The following is an 18,660-nucleotide window of genomic DNA, read 5'->3' on the forward strand; positions in this document are numbered from 1 at the left end:
CATCTTGGTCCCCTCTCCAAAGTATCACACATACTCATCTACATATCCCTATCCATTATCTTTCTTGTACATGTCACTCATCCATTATCTTTCTTCTGAACAAGGAAATGGCCTCTTAACCGATACATCTGCTGAAAAAGATTCTCTCCTTGACCAAAGTCAAGATTCTCTGGGCTCTCTTCTCCACCAAGTCTCAACCTTGACCTATAAAGCCTTGAAAGAAACAGTAACAAAGTTACTATGATCCTTAGTGCCTGCCTAAGGAAACTCATGGGTGCCAAAAGAATTTAGTATTTGTTCCAGCCAACAGTTACCTGAACAGGACCCCTGTTCCCAGCTGTGGTGAGAAGTAGAAGCCTAACTTCCATTTAGTACCAGTTAGTAAACCCAGATTGGTTTCACATAGACCAACCATTCACTTCCTGCTTTTCGTAATGTTTTACTTTCCTCACTCTACTGAGCCCCCCATACATGCACTTGTCTATTCCTTGAGTCTCTCTTTAAAACACCTAATCACTTTTGAACAACTGAACTTGAGTTAAATGCACACTGGACTCTCTTCCTGGAGAAGTTTTATATTATTTTAATAATACTTTACATTCCATTATGGGGATCCACAAACTTGTTCTGAAAAAGGGCCAGATAGTATATATACTAGGCTCTGGGGCCAGGACATCCTAATCACAATGACTCAAGCAGGCACCTTTAGCACAAAAGCAGCCATAGATCATATGTAAACATATTAATGTGGATATGTTCCCATAAAACTTTGTTTATAAACACTGAAATTTGGATTTCACAGAATTTTCATGTGATATAAAATAATTCTTTAAATTAAAAAAAAATTAACTATATGAAATGTAAAAGCCAATCCTAGTTCACAGGCCTTACAAAACAGGTGGCTCTGTCCTGTGGGCCACAGTTTGCCGTATCTTGCATTGCCCCTGTTCTAGCCCTACTTTTTCAATCCATTCCTTTTAAAACTTCAAAGCACATCAAGCTTTCAGTCCTCCTGATTTTCTATCACGTTTGCAAACCATTAGCAGTCATGAAATCAGTGTAGTGAATCCCAACTGGCAATTTAAAAAAAATAAAATAGTGGGGCTGGGGATGTGGCTCAAGCGATAGCGTGCTCGCCTGGCATGCGTGCGGCCCGGGTTCTATCCTCAGCACCACATACAAACAAAAAAGATGTTGTTTCTGCCGAAAACTAAAATATAAATATTAAAATTCTCTCTCTCTCTTTAAAACAAACAAACAAACAAACAAACAAATAAATAAATAAATAAAATAGTATATAAAATACCAGAGAAATCTCATGGATCCTTTGTACAAATTCACTTTGCCCAACTGTGATAAACCCTTGAGCAATACAATGAAGAAATGTTACAATACTGATTAAGAACAGGTGATTGCAACTTTCTTCACTGGCATCTCATTTGATTTTCTGGTATTAAGATGTTAAATTTCACTGTTACTGAAATGGGACCATTAATGTTGATCAGTTTTAATTTTATATAAACCAAATTTAAGTTAGCAGTAAAATGTGGGATAATTTTATCTGTCGAAAAATTTGTAAAGGGGCTGAGGTTTTGGCTCAGCTGTAGAGTGTTTGCCTAGAACATGCAAGGCACTGGGTTCCATCCTCAGCACCACATAAAAATAAATAAATAAAATAAAGGTATTGTTTCCAACCACAACTAAAAAGAAAATATTTAAATCTTTTCAAACCAAGTTTCTCTAACAAACTAACTACATGCTAATTGAAATATTCCCAATTGTGCTTAAAATAGACTTTATTAAGAGGAAAATGTTTTGGCATTAAAAGAAATTCTACTGGATCTCTAAGTATTATTGGTGGTACTGGAATTCTTTTAGTCTTGATCATTCATTTGGGCTCCTAAAAATCACTACCTATCACTTCTTTATTACTTTTAAAGTTCTTATTACCTATTAAATTACTAACCCTAGATCTTAAACTTCTCAGTATCACTAAATTTGATAGAATCAGCTGTAAAGAAGATATTTCTTTTTAGGCTACAACACTTATTCAATTAATTGCCTCTTTTTAACACCCTTTAACTTTGAAATATAGAAATTATAAGGGTATGGTTTGCTTATCTACTTACCTATATATTCATCAATCCATCCTATTTATCTATTAATGCCCAAGAGATTGCTCTATACTAGAAATATCCTACCTTCCAAATCGCATATAAGCCATTTAAGTTAAATTAAGCATTTGCTACTTCCCTTCAGTCAGATCTATTATACACAACATATTTTTTTCTTTGTACTGCTCCTCACTATAGTACAAGAGATCATCTTCCTAATGGAAAAAAAAAATCTTAAAACATAGGAATGTGGTCAGTAATTTATTGATAACACTTTTCTAATGCCTTAACACAATTAGGAATATGCTAAGAGGATTTTGATGACATAGAAAAGAAAAGCAAAGTAAAAATAATATTAAGAAATATACTTGTAGGATCACTGCAAAGAAATGTCAGTATATACAACTGGGAGGCAGCTAGTTGCTCAATGAATATGTTATAGATGAATTATCCATCAAGACACTGGTGAAGTGAGTCATTTTTTGTTAAAATAACATTATTTTATTAAGATAACCATACCTGATGGCAACATTTCCTATGTAGTACATCTGAAACTTTGGTGATTTGAAAAGCTTTCCTATACAAAATTCCAAAGTGCTACACTTGAGGACAATTTGAGAGATATTTGTAGAATGATGCCTAAGGTACCCTCTTACCTCTCCTTTCTGCAAAGTATTCTTCCCTCACAGCACATACCTCTTTACACTAGGTGCTGCCTGCCAACATAAAATTTCTCACCAATACCCAGTCCTCTGCAGTTTTCTCTCCCACCACCCTCCTACCTCACATTTAAAATCTCTTCTCAAATAGCTAAAATAAAAAAGTCCCATTAAATATATAATGGGACTTATATTAAATATATAAGGTGTTAATTAAACTCAGCTTTTATCATTTCACCAGAAATATTGCACATTTTAAAAGTATCCATAGTCCAGCGGTATACACAATTTATGTAGGAAGGCCATCATTTAAGTATTCTTCCTTATAACCAGAAAACATATTACAAATGTGACAGAATACAAACTAGGATAAGCCTGGGAATAGAAGTGAAATTCTGCCCTTTCCACCCTTTCTCTGACCCCATGCTGAAATTTCAAGAAGAAATTCTGACGCAAATAAAAATTAAATTTCCCAAAAATAGTATCACTGGAGAGTTGGCTGAGATGGAATCCTTTCATACCTCTTTCTTCCATGGAAGAACTGATTACTGATCTTAGCAAATTAAAGAGTTTATGTGGGTTCTTGTTCACAAAAATGTACCAAAATCAATTACTTTAAATGAGAAAAATTCACATGAATCATAAATTAAATTTTTTTTCCAGTTGGTAGGCCTATGGACTACCGTAAACTCCCCTGATTTAAAGAGGCTCATTACCATAGTAACTCTCAATGAGGAAGGAAAAAAGACATAGGCAGAGAGAACCACTACTATTTAATAAAACAACACTGACATTTATAGTCAGCTCTTGTTTCAGTTAGCCTTTACCTCTGAATTGTATAATTCTGTCTAAAAAGAATATGAATGTACTTTCTGAGAATTTCATTGGGTGGGGGCAGACATATTGCTGGATCAGGAACTTTTAATTAATGTTTTCTTCTAAGTTTTTTACAAAAACAAAAGAACCAGTGTTACCTCTGACATGAACCTAACCCACTCTGAAGATCAGTAACAGTCATAGTGGCTACTACCCGGATGGGCAGTGGCCTAGAACTATTGAACTCATTTACTTAAAAGCCAGCTGTTATAAAGTCTTTTCCTTTCCTTTTTTTTTTTTTTTTCTTATTCCTACTTCTTTGTTTACTCCTTAATCTGTACCCACCTTTCAAAGGACCACCCATTTACTAACATTTTAGGAATTTAGGAATTCCTAGATTCTCCCCAATTGGATTATTTTAAACATTTTACACATGTAGAATAAGATTGTGAAATGACATTAGTTGATTTGCTCTGGTGCTACAAAAGTGGCATACTTGCTTTCTACCTTTATTGGATTAATAATATACATAAATCAAGGTTTATAAAATATCCATACAAAGCAAGTTTAATTACCAACTATTAAGTTCAAATGTGCATATCTCTTCTGACATAAATGATTTTCATTTGTTCAACTATAACCAGATAAATTATGGTGGTGATTGCCATATAGCTACACACACACACACACACACACACACACACACACACATACAAATCTGATTCATGGAATTATGAGGATTAAATTAAATCATCTATGAAAAACATGAGCATTCTACCCCAATATATTTTTGTAAATGTATGCTACTTGGTCTACTGAAATTCTAACATAATTGTAAGAGTTATAGCTACCTCAGAAAATTTTTCACTTTTAAACTGGGTTTGGGTGACAAAAAAAACTTTTAATTATGAAATATTGACACTCAAACCTAAAAATACACTATTCTTTTTAGTAAACAAAAAATTACCATAACTTGAACTTATTTTTAAATATAAATGTATACCATAAATACGGATAAGAAATATACCATTTTTCTAAATCTAACTCAAGAACTTGTTTCAATATACCTAAAACAGAAAATGCTTGCTTAATCTCTCATTTAATATTTAAAAAATTTATATAGGGAGATAAGGTATGCATATTTAATTTCCAACTCATCCTCAAAAGCCAAATCTCTCCAAGAATCTTAATGTTATAAAACAGAAGCTGTCAAGACGCTTCAACAGCTACTGTGGATAGGCTATTAAACAGTTGTCAATTAAAATTCTTGTTAAGGACATGTCATGCAATAATCCTAAAATACACACTACAAATAGTTACTCTCATCATATTTCATTATGACATCTCTCTGTCCTCAGTTTTCCAGAAATATCAAATTCTGTTTCCTGACATACTTTCTTTGCTTTAAAATAACCACAACATAATTGGTTAGGGTAGCTGAAGTGGCCACTTAATTTGTTCTAGTATAACACAATCTTTTCCCTTTCTCTATCACAAAATTTTTGAGGGAAGAGAACTCAGGCAAGCCACTCTAGCAACATCAAAAATTTTACATAATCAATAGACCATAATTTTTGTGACATATAGATATATACTCTATTTCTTTGCAATCCCAAGACTACTTATAGTTGCATCTATGGTGTACCTTAACAAATGCTTCCATAATACTAATACTACTACCTGAGAACACCTTGACGACAGATATAGGTGGACTGTTGATATGTCAATGTGTTTTCAAAAAGTTGTGCAAATAAATTCTTAAAAAGCAATAAGAGAGGTTAGGAAGGCTGTAATTTATGCTAGCAAACTAAAAAATCTTCTGCAGTCTTTCCACAGTGTAAGTTGCCCTTTGGGTTTGTTTTGGAAGTCTGCAAAGTTCTAACAGTTAAGGAAGTTAGCATGGCCATTGTACAGCAAGCTGCACAAATTTAGAACAACATTTTCAATACTCCTCATGTAGGAAATAAAATGCATAAGGGCAATCAATTTCCTATTCTTTTTATCATATGCATCACTCGAAAACATGCTTATGTGAAAAGACTTCTTCGTATGGCCATAAAATGACCTATTTATAAATTTTTTAAGAACAAAAGTAAACTAAATATATTCCATGTATTTTCGCCCTGTAATTATTTTTCACTACTACTACCTCCCAAAGGCGGCTCTGAAGCCATAAACCTTTTTATCCAAAAGCACGAACTCAGGGTCAATGTTCCCTAAGTTTCGAGAAACTTTGGGGAACTAAGGCAGAATTCCTCCAGACTTGTCTTTATTTCATGTGTCTCTACCCAGAAACTGAGAAACTTAATTCCATTCGACCATCACTGGCCAAGTCACTGGACGGCAGACGCTAATAGAAGAAAGGATCTTCCAAAACACACACACACACACACACACACACACACACACACACCAGGTGAAAGCCCATGAATGGGAAGAATCTCAGGGGAAGGACAGGGGATTTTGGACTGGAAGCTCTGACACTAGCCCAGATCATTCACAAAGTCAGAAGCAGCGGTGGGGCTAAAGCCACCTCCTGCAGGGACCCCGCGGAGCGCGCGCCCCAACCCCACCCGTCCGCCGGCTGCACGCAAGCGGAGCAGGTGGCGCGGGACAGCGGCCGCCGCGGGAAAAGGGAGGGCGCACCCAAGGAAGCTGCAGCAGGGGAGAGGTCTAGAGGAGCGAGCGCAGGGGCGTCCCGAGGTGGAGAAAGGGGCCTGGCTCTCACCCTTGTCGCACGCCAGCAAGAAAAGCTTCTCATTCAGGGTGTTCTCCTCCTTCACCTCCCGCACATCCTTCAGCGCCATCACTTCGTTCGGCGACGAAGAGGAAGATGGGGAGGAAGGCAGGGAGGAGGAGGAGACGCCAGAGAGGTCCGTGCTCGGGTACAGGGCCGCCATCATCGCGGCCCACGAAGGGGGCAGGCCAGGGGACGGGGGCGGGGCCCCCATCGGCCCCGACCCCGACCCCAGCGCCGCCCCAGGGCTAGAAAAGGGATGAGTCGTTCCCACGGCCGCCTCGGCGTGCGGCCCGTTGGCCCCGGAGGACGTCGCCTCCCCTCGGAACCAGCACTCGCCCTCCACTGACAGCCCCAGGTTGGTGGCAGCGCCTGCGCGGCCCCGAGGCCAGCGCCCCCTCCCCAGCCGCCGGCGCCCGGGCCGTGCAGGTCCGCGCCCGTCCGGGGACGACAGAGTGGAGCGCGCCAGGGCGGCAGCCGAGCGCGGGGCCGTGCCAGGAGCCGCAGGGGCCGCGCAGGGGCGGCCCGGCCCAGGGGGAGGACGAGAGGTCGGTGGGAGAGGAGCTCCGAGAGGCGCTTCTGAGCACGCCGGGCTCCGGGGCTGTAGGAACCGCCGGCCCAGCTGCGCCCGGAGACCTTCGCCACTCTCCTCACGTCATCCTCTACCCCGCGGTAGCGACGACACCGGGGCGGGGCCTGCGGCCAGCTGGGCGGAGCCTGCGGCGGCGGCGGCCCCCGGTGGGCGTGACCTATGGGGGAATGGGCGTGGCTTGCGGCTGGGCCGGCTCGGAGGACGCACCGCCCCAGGCTCCTCGCCTGGAGCGGTAGCTAGAAGGCGCCGCGCAGGTTGGGGTATGGGGAGCCTTCTGGCCTGCGCTGTTCACACCAGGTTGCGGATTTGAGGTAATTTCTCCGCGCCCGCTGCAGCACATTAGTAAACACGCAGCACATATCTGTTTGAGCTTCTGACGACAACGTGTAGGCGAAACCCCTGGTGGAATTGTCCACGTCCTTGGCGTTCTGGTGAGCTCTGCCCGAGAACAGGGGCGAAGTCCCGCCGCCACACTGGTGGGTTCGTCCGCCCTGACGTTGGGCTAGATGTCGTTTTAAGGGATATGTATTACATACACACACACACAAATATTTTGAACGATTAGTTTGCGATCTGAAATTGACCTAATATTCTTGTCACACATTCATTCGCATATGATTAAAAGACGCCGTCGCATTTGAATAAGTGCATCACCATCCTTCCAAGGGCCACATTTATTAAATGCATATTTTAAAGATGGATCTATTATTTGGGCAACAGCGGAGCGTTCAGTAAGTGCCACTTCCTTGAATAATTTATTTTTAATCAAAATTTTATTTAAAGCAGATTAATCATTATCCAGTGTTGCTATTGTCTTCCACCTTTGAAAGGTAAGGAGGGAAAACTGAAAATTACATCTTTTGGGGCGGGTACCAGGCATTGAAAACTCAGGGGCACTGGACCACTGAGCCACACCCCCAGCCCTATTTTGTATTTGATTTAGAGACAGGTCTCACTGAGTTGCTTAGCACCTCGCTTTTGCTGAGGCTGGCTTTGAACTAGAGATCCTCCTGCCTCAGCCTCCCCAGATGCTGGGATTACAGGCAATGTGCCACCTGGCAGGGCTGGAAATTACGTCTTTAATTCTTATTACTTCCCACAATAAACTACAGGAAAAAATCTAAATCATACCTTTTAGGCTGTAGGTTTTAAGGCAATGCATAAATTTACTTCAGAGTAGCTTGAATTTGAGGGGAATACTTCCTATCCCAAATTATTTGTTTCTCTCCTATCCCTGCCAACACTTTTTTCTCACAATTCTAATTGGAACTTTCCCCTGAAAGTCCTCTTTAGATCAGGTCTAAAAGGCCTTAGCAGATGCCAAGATTGCCTACCTTTCCAAACTTTTTCTGTGTGTTTACTTCAAAATATTAACAACCAATTGAATTTGTCTCTTGACAAATTTCCCCTTTTGTCTTGTTCAGTACAGTTCCAAGTTTGCTGGTGAAATGTCAAAATTTCTCATTTTAAATTCAAGGCAAGTGAACAGTTACATATTATGTGTACATGCTTATACACTTAGTCCAGCAAAATGTTTAGTTGGTAGCAGAACAACCCTAACACAGGTATAAGTATTGTTTCACTTTCATCTGAAGTTTTTTCAACTTTCTGGACTTAAATGATTCTTTAGGACTCTCAAGGGCACTGGAGTAATTTCTAAGATACCCTACTTTAAGGTATCCTAGCAGACATTCCAAAGTATTGGGGAGCTATACCTACTTCAGAGTAAGCCAGTGTTCTAACTGCACTCTATTTTTCAAACCTTTGGATCATCTCAGATGAAGAATATCTTCTCTAGTCTCTCTAGTAAACTCTATCTAGCATAAATTGGGATATTTTAACATATCTACATGTGTCACTTCTGCATGTTACATGGAAAACAATGGTAGTGTTATGAACAATCATATGCAAGATTCAGAAGCAGCACATTAACTCAAAGCAACTCACCCAAATCACAGGTACAAAAGAACAGTCGTAACTCCAGTCAGAGAAGTAAAAAATCCAGATTTACATCTAGTCCTAGAAATAGGATTAACCATATCTACACCTTCAGCGACTGTACCTCTCCTTTATTACTCTGAAGCCACATTTTCCTGTTTTCTATAATGCTTTCAAGTCTCTTCCAGGCTGGAGAGTCTTTGTTCTTGTTCTCTGAACTGACCATTCATAGTCTAAATAAAACATCATTAGTGAGACCTTCCCTAGTATCCAAATTTATCTACACCTGAATTCCCAAGTCAGTCTCTATCACATGGTCCTGCTTTATTTCTTCAACTGCACTATTTAAAATTCCTATTAATGGTCCGTTTCTCTCCCATAGGATATAAGGTCAGGAGACTCTGTATTTTTCTCAGCTGAATCCCTAATGTATAACATAATACATCCATCACAGAAGACAATACATTTACGTGAATGAATTGATGAATTCACTCAAATTATTCAACTCAAACAGGATTTGTAGTAATCATACAGTCTTTAATAAAATTCTTCATAGGAAAGAACTACCCTCACCTTCAAAGCAAGGATCTAATTCTACTAATTTAGGAATTGTTCTTTTCTGGAAAATAAGTTTGCCCTAGACTAATTTTCAAGGCTGTACCTTTAAATGAAATAAATACTGACACATTTCTACATACACAGCAGTTTTATTAAATATACTTTGTGAGGAAAAAGAACTCTCTAAAGTGCCAAATTTCATTTAAATCAGATAGCTTAGTAAATATGAAAAAAATCAAAGAGGGAAGCATGATTTAAATAATCTCATAAAAGAGAACATACCTTAATTTTCATATAACATACCATAATTTTCATATAAGAAAACAATCATCAAAATATAAAAGGGAAAGAAATCTCTTGTAGAAGAATATATTTCAAAATTCCACCTACTGATCATTTCACTTAAAAAATTCTATTCTAAACACAAAGTCACTCTCACTCTTACCATGATTGTTTTAATCAGTAGGAGGAGGAGGATTTAAACTATTCATTCACACTGAGATAAAGTGACAGCATTTTTGTTGCATAGCAGTATTGCTTACTGGCACTGAAAGTGGGGGATGGAGGAAGTAGATTTTTGTATTCAATTGTAAGCAGTAGAATGGCCTACTTTTAAAAATTCAGTGGAAAAAAATGGGTCTCAAGCTTTAGGTACTCGTAAGTAACACAAACATTAAACAAACACTGCCAGTTTATAGGAGACTGTGAAAGAAACGTAAAAATACTCTTGTTGAATATTAGCTTTATGTTACTTTTACTAATAGAATATGCCTACTGAATATCTTCTAAATTATATAGGTTTAATTATACACCTAAACTACTATTGGTATATGAAGCTAACAGGATAGTATCCACCTGTTTTAGCCAATGTCTCGCTACAAGTATTTGGAAGGAATCAGGTGAGAAATAACTATATGCACATTCATAATGAGTATCTGTAAAAGAAATCTTCACATATCAGACATCCACAAAAGGGAGTGTTACATATATTGTGGGGACAAAATAAATACTTGTTGGCTGATTGACTGATTATATATACCATTTAAGCAAAACTGAGTAATTCAAGTACAAAATATGTACACATGCACATATTTCTCTAATAACGTCCTACAAACATATAGTATATGCTACATGCCATAGATAAAGCTGCATTACTGAACTAGGAGTTTAAAGTAGCAATACAGTTAGAATTCAGCTTTAAAGAAAAAGCACCTGCTCCTTAAACAAGAGAATGAAATTTGTGATTTATTTAAGATTAGTTCTCATTTGTAAAAAAGTTTTAATATTAATGAACAATACTTGCCACTTTAAAATTTTAAACAGTATAGAAATTTATAGAAAGTTAAATTTTTAGACCACTTTACATAGTTGAAGAAAGAAAATAAAAGGATTAGACTGGATTATGACTTTGAATATATTGGATCACAATTAAATAACACACCAAAGAAGTCAAAACACATTCACAGCAGAACCTGCAAAAACTTTTTTTTTACTGATTTTTTTTAACTATAGAAAAAGAATGAATTAATCTTGCCTTTTAATACTTTTAGGAAACAAAAGTAATTTAATCATGAAATATCAGTTTAATAACAAACATTCTACTGTCAGTATGTTATTGGTAAGTAAATGGTGTTATCCAAAAAGATGATAATTCTAACTAATATGAATAGGATGTTAAACTCATTAATGAATACATATATTTTAAACATACAAATATTCTGATTTGGTACCCACTACATTTCATAATTCTGTAAACTGTGAGGCATTCAATGTGTTTAATGTGGCAGACGACCATATTAGTTTCATTATTTTATTCTGTTCAGTCCTTTTCCCATTAAGCATGCAAACACCGTCATAACCATCTTTGGTTTTACTTCTACGAGGTCATCAGGTAATGCATAAATCCGAGCACCAATCTTTCGAGCAACTGAAATGGCATATCTTGAAAAGACAAGAAAAATATTTTGTTATTTGTATATCTACAGTGTTTTCACAGTAAAATAAAAATATTTATTTTAATAATTAAATATTTCGATAGGTTAAAGTTGTGATTCTTAGATCATATTCCCCTTGCAAGTTGTACTTAAAAATATACTGGACAATTGAGTAACACCAAAAAGTCAAAATGCATTTTGACTGAAATTGAATATCTTGATAAGACAATCCTTTCCCTGGAAGGATTTGAGAGAATTAAAAGGCCACTATGTTCTAAAGACTTACTTAGCATTGTTCAGTTTATCCTCATCAGAAAAGTTTTCTCTCTTGATCATTTCTTGACGAACTGCATTTGGTGCAATGGCATCTATTAAATCTAGAACAGGTAAACTTGTGCTAATAGATTTATCCTAGGAAATAAAGCATAGATGAATGTTCTTAAACATCTTACCATTAATTTTCACAGATGTCAGTCTCTTCTGGTCATAGTCATTTAACTAAATATAATCTGTAAATTTTCTTTGTACTTAATTTTAAGCATTCTCATAACCAGCACACAAAATCCTTTAAAATACTCTTTTTTCTTCAGTATTTCTACAAATTATAGTGAAAAGAGTTATCACATACCTGAATAAAGTTTTGGGATATAAGTATTCCTAAGTGTGCTAACTATAGTATCCTGTGAAAAACAACTTTTGAAAGGGAATAGGAGATAGGTTTTAAATTAATAATTTTATAAATTCTGGTAATATTTCTTAGACCATGAATTACAGTCTTTACTTAATATTTTTTAGAAAGAAAAACTAAATAGTGAAAGGGAAATAACATTTACAAAGAATTGTTCCTGTTGCTTTACATATTTTAGCTTATTTAATCCTCTTTTGAAAATCCTAACATCCTAGTAAAAAAGGAATTATAAAGCCTCTTTTAAAGATAAAGAACATGATTAAGTTGTGTTTAACACAACCAGTAAATACAAAACAAGTATTAGAACCCATGACAATCTGACTCTAATGTCTAAGATACTTTGCATTTTGAAGTTACCTCGAATGTGAATTAAAAATGGATAACTAGATTCTAGTGGATAGAGTGCTGTAGCTGAAGAAAAAAAAAATCTGATCTGAGTTGATTTTGCCACTTACCGGTACTTGAACAAATTATTTGTTCTTTTTCTCAGCTTGAATAATGGCCACTATTACTTGCCTTCCCAGCATCCACTCACTCCTTACTTCTTTATTCATTCTAACAGAACTCATATTTTTGCTCTGTACCCATTCCTCCCCAAAATGTACGGTGCTTCAAGGAAAGCTGATCCCATCCAGAGCTTCAAGGAGTGAATTTGAAGTCTAGGACATTCTCTCTTAATTGAAGGCAGGGCAATAAACTTATTCTTTATATGTATAAAGCATACAGTGTTCATAAACAGATATTCAGTGTATATTTACATTAAAATTTCACAGGAAAAGGGCAATTAGGGAACAAGTGTCTAAAAATTCTGCTGAGGGGGACAATAATGGGAAAAAAAGTTAAAAAAAAAACACTCTAGCTTGCTACCACAGTGATTTTAATTTGGGTTTAATTTAATTAGACTATAGAAAGCCAGCAACCCCTCCTCCTGAATATGAATGAGAGGATGAAACCTCTGTCACAACCAGCACGTATCCTATAATCAAGAGGAAAACCAGCTTTTGGGTGAAGTTGGCATGTTAGATGGCAAAGCAGAGATGGGAAAAAACCCTGAGTCCTGAATGACATTCTTCAGTTACTAGCTCAATTAGTCCTTACGTCTACCCTACCTCTCCATTTGTTATTGTATTAACTACCTTTCCTTTTGTCCTAAGCCACATTAAATTGGATTTCTGTTTCTTGAAGCCAAACCATACCTTTTCCTAATTTATAAAATAGGAATGTCACAAGATTCTTGGGAATATTATGATAATACAGGTGAAAGCATCTAGTACAGTTCATAGCCAAATGTGGTTTTTGTTTCATTTTGTGGTTCCAGGGATTGAATTCAGGGGTGCTCGTACCTAGTTCTTTTTATTTTTTTATTTTGAAACAGGGTCTTGTTATGTTGCTGATGCTACATTGAATTTGTGATCCTCCTGCCTTAGTCTCCCAAGTAGCTGGGATTACAAGCATAAGGCATGTGCCACTGCACCTAGCCAAATGTGCGTTCCTTTTTCACATTTGTTACTGGTGCATTATAATTATTCTTCAGTACCTTCCCTTTTCCTCCCTGCCTCCTTCCCCCTGATCTGCCTGCTCTGCTCTACTGATTCCCTTCTCTAGTTATTATTAATTAGTGCACTGTCATTATATATATAAGATTCACTGTAGTATATTTGTACTTGGGCATAGAATAATTTAATAGTTTGTTCTCTAGTACTTCACATGCCTTCCCCTGCTCCCCACCCCCCCCCCCTTTTTTTTTAGTACCAGGAATTGAACCCAGGAGTGCTTAACCACTGAGCCACATTCCCAGTTCTTTTTATTTTTTATTTTCAGACAGGCCTAAGTTGCTTAGAGTCTCACTTCCTTCCTTTTGTTAATATTTTTTTTTAGTTGTAGATGGACACAATACCTTTATTTTATTTATTTTTATGTGGTGCAGTGGATTGAACCCAGGGTCTCACATGTGCTAGGAAAGTGCTCACCACTGAGCCACAAGCCCTGCCCATCCTCCTTCCTTCTTGATCCCCTTCTTCTACTCTATTGGTCTCCTTTCTATTTTCATGAGATTCCCATCCCCCATTTAATCCATCCATCTCTCTCTCTCTCTTTCTCTCTCTTTCTCTTCCTCAAACAGAGAAAGCATTCTACCCTTGCCTTGAAAAGACTGACTTATCATTTCACTTAGCATGATATTCTCTAGTTCCCTCCATTTACCAGCAAATGACACAGTTTCATTCTTCATTATGGCTGAGCAAAACTACACTGCATATTATTACCACATTTTCTTTATCAGTTCATCTGTTGACAAATACCTTGGCTGGTTCCATAACGTGGCTATTGTGAATTGTGCTGCTATAAATATTGGTATGTGTGTTATCACCATAGTATGGTGCTTTTAGATCTTTAGGATAAATATGAAGGAGTGGTATAGTAGATATCTGACAAAACAAGTTGAAGCCATGTGAGGAAAAGTAACAACTCATGACCTGTGAGCCACCTAAGAATAAAATTTTTCTAAAATTCATAAATTATCAGAAATGCTTATTTTATAAATCATATTTGGAACAGGTAGAAATGGAAGATAAAATTAATTAGGGCTCTTCAGTCTACCTTATGCTGGCAATCTGGATCTGATTTTTTGGTATGTCTCTATTTTTTAAAAAACCTTCATACTTGTTTTCTCAGTGTATAGCCTGCAGATTAACTACATGAAAATCACCTGGGATACTTGTTAAAAGTGCAAATTTATGGCTAGAGGTGTCACTCAGTGGTAGAGAGCTTGCCTAGCATGGAAGAAGCCCTGTATTGAATTCCCAGCACAAGAAAAAAAAAAGTGCAAATTTAGCCTTGCTCTCAAATTAATAAGTCAGGTTATCTGTGGATAAGGCTGGAAATTTAGATTTTTAATAAGCTTCCTAGATGACTCTATACTGTTATACATTCTCAAAATGAGCTTAATATTTATGTCATTCTAGAATAAATTTAAATATCTATGGGTTTACCTTCCACACATTTCAAAAAATAGAGAAATTATTTGTTTAGTTGTACTCTATTTTAAAAATATATCTTGATTTAGAGATTGAAAACAAGGATGTTTTTTCTACCTATTTTCTTATGATTCACTTTGGGGAAAGATTTTACTGGGTTGAAAGAAAATTTAAGTTTCTAAAGATTATATCAGGTTGTCATCTGATGACGACTCCTCTGGTACATTATTAGTGAAAGACTCTTGCAAAGTGGCAGGGGCTATACTGAAAATCCTTAATTTGAAATATAAATTTCCATTTTTTTCCTTTAAGTTCATCATAAAAAATTAAGCAAAAACAATTTCTAGAATTTTAAAAAGAATAAGCCTAGAACTTAGCTTGCTTTTCAAGATAATGAATCATATCATCTCATTCTCTTAATTTGGTAAGTACTATTAGAAAATTCTACCCCATCACTCTTCTTATCATTTTTTAAAATAAAAGGTGAAAAACAATGATGTGGTTTCCACAGTTCCCCAAAGGACTTCCCAGGAACCTCTTGACATATAACACCCTTTATATGTTGGTGGTTCCTATAGTGTAGTAAGCACCATTTATTGAGCCATTAATATGTGCCAGTACTGTCAAGCTCTTTACATTTGTTAACCTAGTCTGACAAGAATCCTGTAAGTATTAATATCTTCATTTTAGATATGGGGAAACTGAAGCACACAGAAATTAATAACTTGCCCAAGGTCAAACAACTACTAATGCTGAGGCAGACGTAAGTTCTGTTTTATTCATCAATAGATGTAGCCCAGCTAAGGTTTTTTTAAAACAGACCCTTTAACTGATTCATATGGTATTACTGATATCAATAATGTGATTCTTATTTGTCTGTTTGACAAAATAAGAGGTCTTTGGGGGCACTATGTAATCACAGTAAATAGTAAGGCACCTGACACAGGGTAAGCTTTGAATATTTATGGAATGAATGAGCAGTATGTCGCACAGCAAATAAATGGCTGAGCTAAGAGCCAAACTCAAAGCCATACAACTCCTTGGCTTTCAGTCTGCAGGTAGATAGCCCTGGATGTAAAATCCAGCTATTCTGCTTAAAGGTTGCATGACAGTGGACAAGTCATTTAATCTAACTGCTCTAGTGCTCCTTTTTTTGCTCACTGAAAGAAGTAAAAGAAAGTGTATAAAGTACTCAGCATGGTACACATGAGACTTCACACATGGTCATTATGATTATTATTATTTGGTGATATTCCACCTCCCTATTTTCTTGGTGAGTGAAAATTACTCTGTAACTAAAGAGAGTAAATTTGTCTTTTCTGAAATATCTAGTTATAGCATCACCTTGATAACTATTAATAAATTCTTACTAGCACCATTTATTGTAACCTTCAGACATAATGCCTTCTACAGCTGGAAAAAACTTCCCCCATCCCAACTATTTTCTAGCAGTCACTGCCACATTTCTTAGTCATCTGCTTGTCTTTAAAGAGTATTTTATCAAGCACCTATGAAATGCCAAACACTTCTGCAATGCTTCTTTCTGCCTCTGCGTTCTCTCCAGCTGTGGTTCTGTGTGAGCATTCTCCCTGGTAGGGTTTTTGTACTACCATTTTCAACTATCTCTTCTATCCAACTGGTCACTAAGTCTGTAGACACAGTCTTCCCAGTGTCTCCTTTCATCCACCTCCACGTTTACTCTGCCTCAAACTCAGTAAACTAAAGACTGAATTCATCTCCTTTTCTAGAAACCAGCTGCACTTCATGATACTCCATTCTCTGTACTTTCCATTTTACAGATTACCCAGGCTCCAAACAAGAATTCTGACTCTGCTCTCTAACCCCCATTTCTCTAAATCAAGAAGCCAAGTTCTAGCTGTTTTTTCACAACAGCTCATAGATATCCATTCTAAAATTTCCCAGTGCCCATCTCCATACAGACCCTTATTTCACATCTCATGCACTGCCTTAGAGTCTTATGCTTTGTTCTTCTTACACCATTCTCCCTAAAACTCATGTTGATCACCACATTTAGAGTAGTCTTTCTAAATCAATCACCTTTCTTACATTACTCCCCTTACTCAATCTCCTTAAAGATCTTTATCAAGGGCTGGCGTTGTGGCTCAGTGGAAGAGCACTTGCATAGAAATGTGAGGCACTGGGTTTGATCCCCAGCACCACTTAAAACTAAATACATAAAATAAAGGTATTGTGTCCACCTACAACTAAAAAATTATTTTCAAAAAATCATCTTTATCAAGATCCTCCACAATCTTGATCTAGTCCATATCTAATACAACATCCCATAGAAGCCATCCTCCCTAGCCAATCTCCTTCTCCCTATCTTCTCAGACTTGCCCTTACCCTTCTAGCTTATTCTTCCCCCCCCACCAATTCAAATCCCTTCTCCATCAATTAACTTTTTCCACTCTTTAATGACTATTGAGTTGGAAATTATCAATTAGACTTAACCCAAGATAATATTAATTATATTAATTGGAGCTTATAATTTAGTTTGTAGTATTGTTACCTTCTCAGTTATACAAGTTTCTCTTTCAAATAAATGGCGAACACTGAGGGCCAAATTAATTTCTTACTCTTTATTCAGAAAAGTTACTTAATAAGTATTGTTTTTTCCTAAATTCTATTAATATATTTAATTATCTGTGCTTATTATTTTAAATTAGTATGTAAATGCATATAATTTCAGTGTAACAATATTAAAGTGTAACTGCCAGTTTGAGAAGTTTATAATACACCCTCAATCCCGTTTCACATTTTTAAATTGTGTTTTCTATATAAAATATATAGACAAATTATAAACTGAAAATTACTCTAAAAAAATAAGCAACAATAAAAACATTATTGGTTCTTTTCAAGATAAAAGAGGGATAAAAAGCACTTGAACTAGGAATTTGGGCAACATCTCTGCCAACATCCAACTTCCTATTACAATTGTTTGAGTCCTCAGTTTTTGGTATAGATGAAAAATTGAATTTATCAGTTTCTAACATTTCTTCCACTCTACAATGTTGTTAAACAAATAGAGCAAACGCAAAGAAAAGAATAAAGATGGGTAGCTATTTCCTAGGATAGCTTAGTGTTTCATCTGTTTGCACTTCTTTATTTCACTAAAAACTGCAAATTGCTGGCTTTTCACACATAATAAAATCACAAACACTGAATGAAGGTGTACAAGCAGACATGCTCTTTTGTAGTTAACACCAGCTTGCATGCAAAAGCAAAACACAATGAAATGCATGAAAAATAGTGGTATGTATGGGCAGATTACATCTTGGAGTGCTTTATGGATCATCCACAAATGCTTGGAAGTGTTAAGTGCATTAAGAAGCCAGATGACAAGATTTTTTTTTTCCTACCAGTTTTCTCAATTCCCACTTGAATCGGTTTGGCTGGCTCTGTTATGCCTTGGAAATGATGACAATACAATTCTGAGACTGCTGCTAGGGAGCACAAAACATTACAGGTCCTATATAAACAATGGCTTTTATCTTTCTTTTTCATTTGACAATTGGATTTTTTTGGCTCGATTCTATTTCTTCTTAAGATTAAATTACCATCATCTATTACCTTGCATTTATATTCAATAGGATAACCAATCACAAATATAAAAATTCAAACTGAATAT

General features: G+C 36.6%; 2 protein-coding genes across 6 annotated transcripts in view; both read right to left on the reverse strand.

The window, feature by feature from the left end:
• Trpc1 (transient receptor potential cation channel subfamily C member 1) overlaps window positions 1-6,507 on the reverse strand; it is a 94,768-nt gene extending 88,261 nt beyond the window's left edge. For 4 of the 5 annotated variants that reach the window (XM_076867606.1, XM_076867607.1, XM_076867605.1 and 1 more), the window contains exon 1: window positions 6,318-6,492. In XM_076867606.1, the coding sequence (XP_076723721.1) occupies window positions 6,318-6,492 (175 nt within the window). Of the gene's footprint in view, window positions 1-6,317 lie in introns of all 5 variants that reach the window. The other variant, XM_076867604.1, reaches the window with a different exon arrangement.
• A 4,712-nt stretch (window positions 6,508-11,219) lies between these two features.
• Window positions 11,220-18,660, reverse strand: part of Pls1 (plastin 1) — a 47,666-nt gene continuing 40,225 nt past the window's right edge. The window contains exons 14-15 of the mRNA XM_076868159.2: window positions 11,635-11,759; window positions 11,220-11,355 (exon numbers count right to left, since the gene is read on the reverse strand). Coding sequence (XP_076724274.1) covers window positions 11,220-11,355; window positions 11,635-11,759 — 261 coding nt within the window. The remainder of the gene's footprint in view (window positions 11,356-11,634; window positions 11,760-18,660) is intronic.

The sequence above is a fragment of the Callospermophilus lateralis genome, chromosome 10 (genome assembly GCF_048772815.1).
Source record: "Callospermophilus lateralis isolate mCalLat2 chromosome 10, mCalLat2.hap1, whole genome shotgun sequence".
NCBI lineage: Eukaryota > Metazoa > Chordata > Mammalia > Rodentia > Sciuridae > Callospermophilus > Callospermophilus lateralis.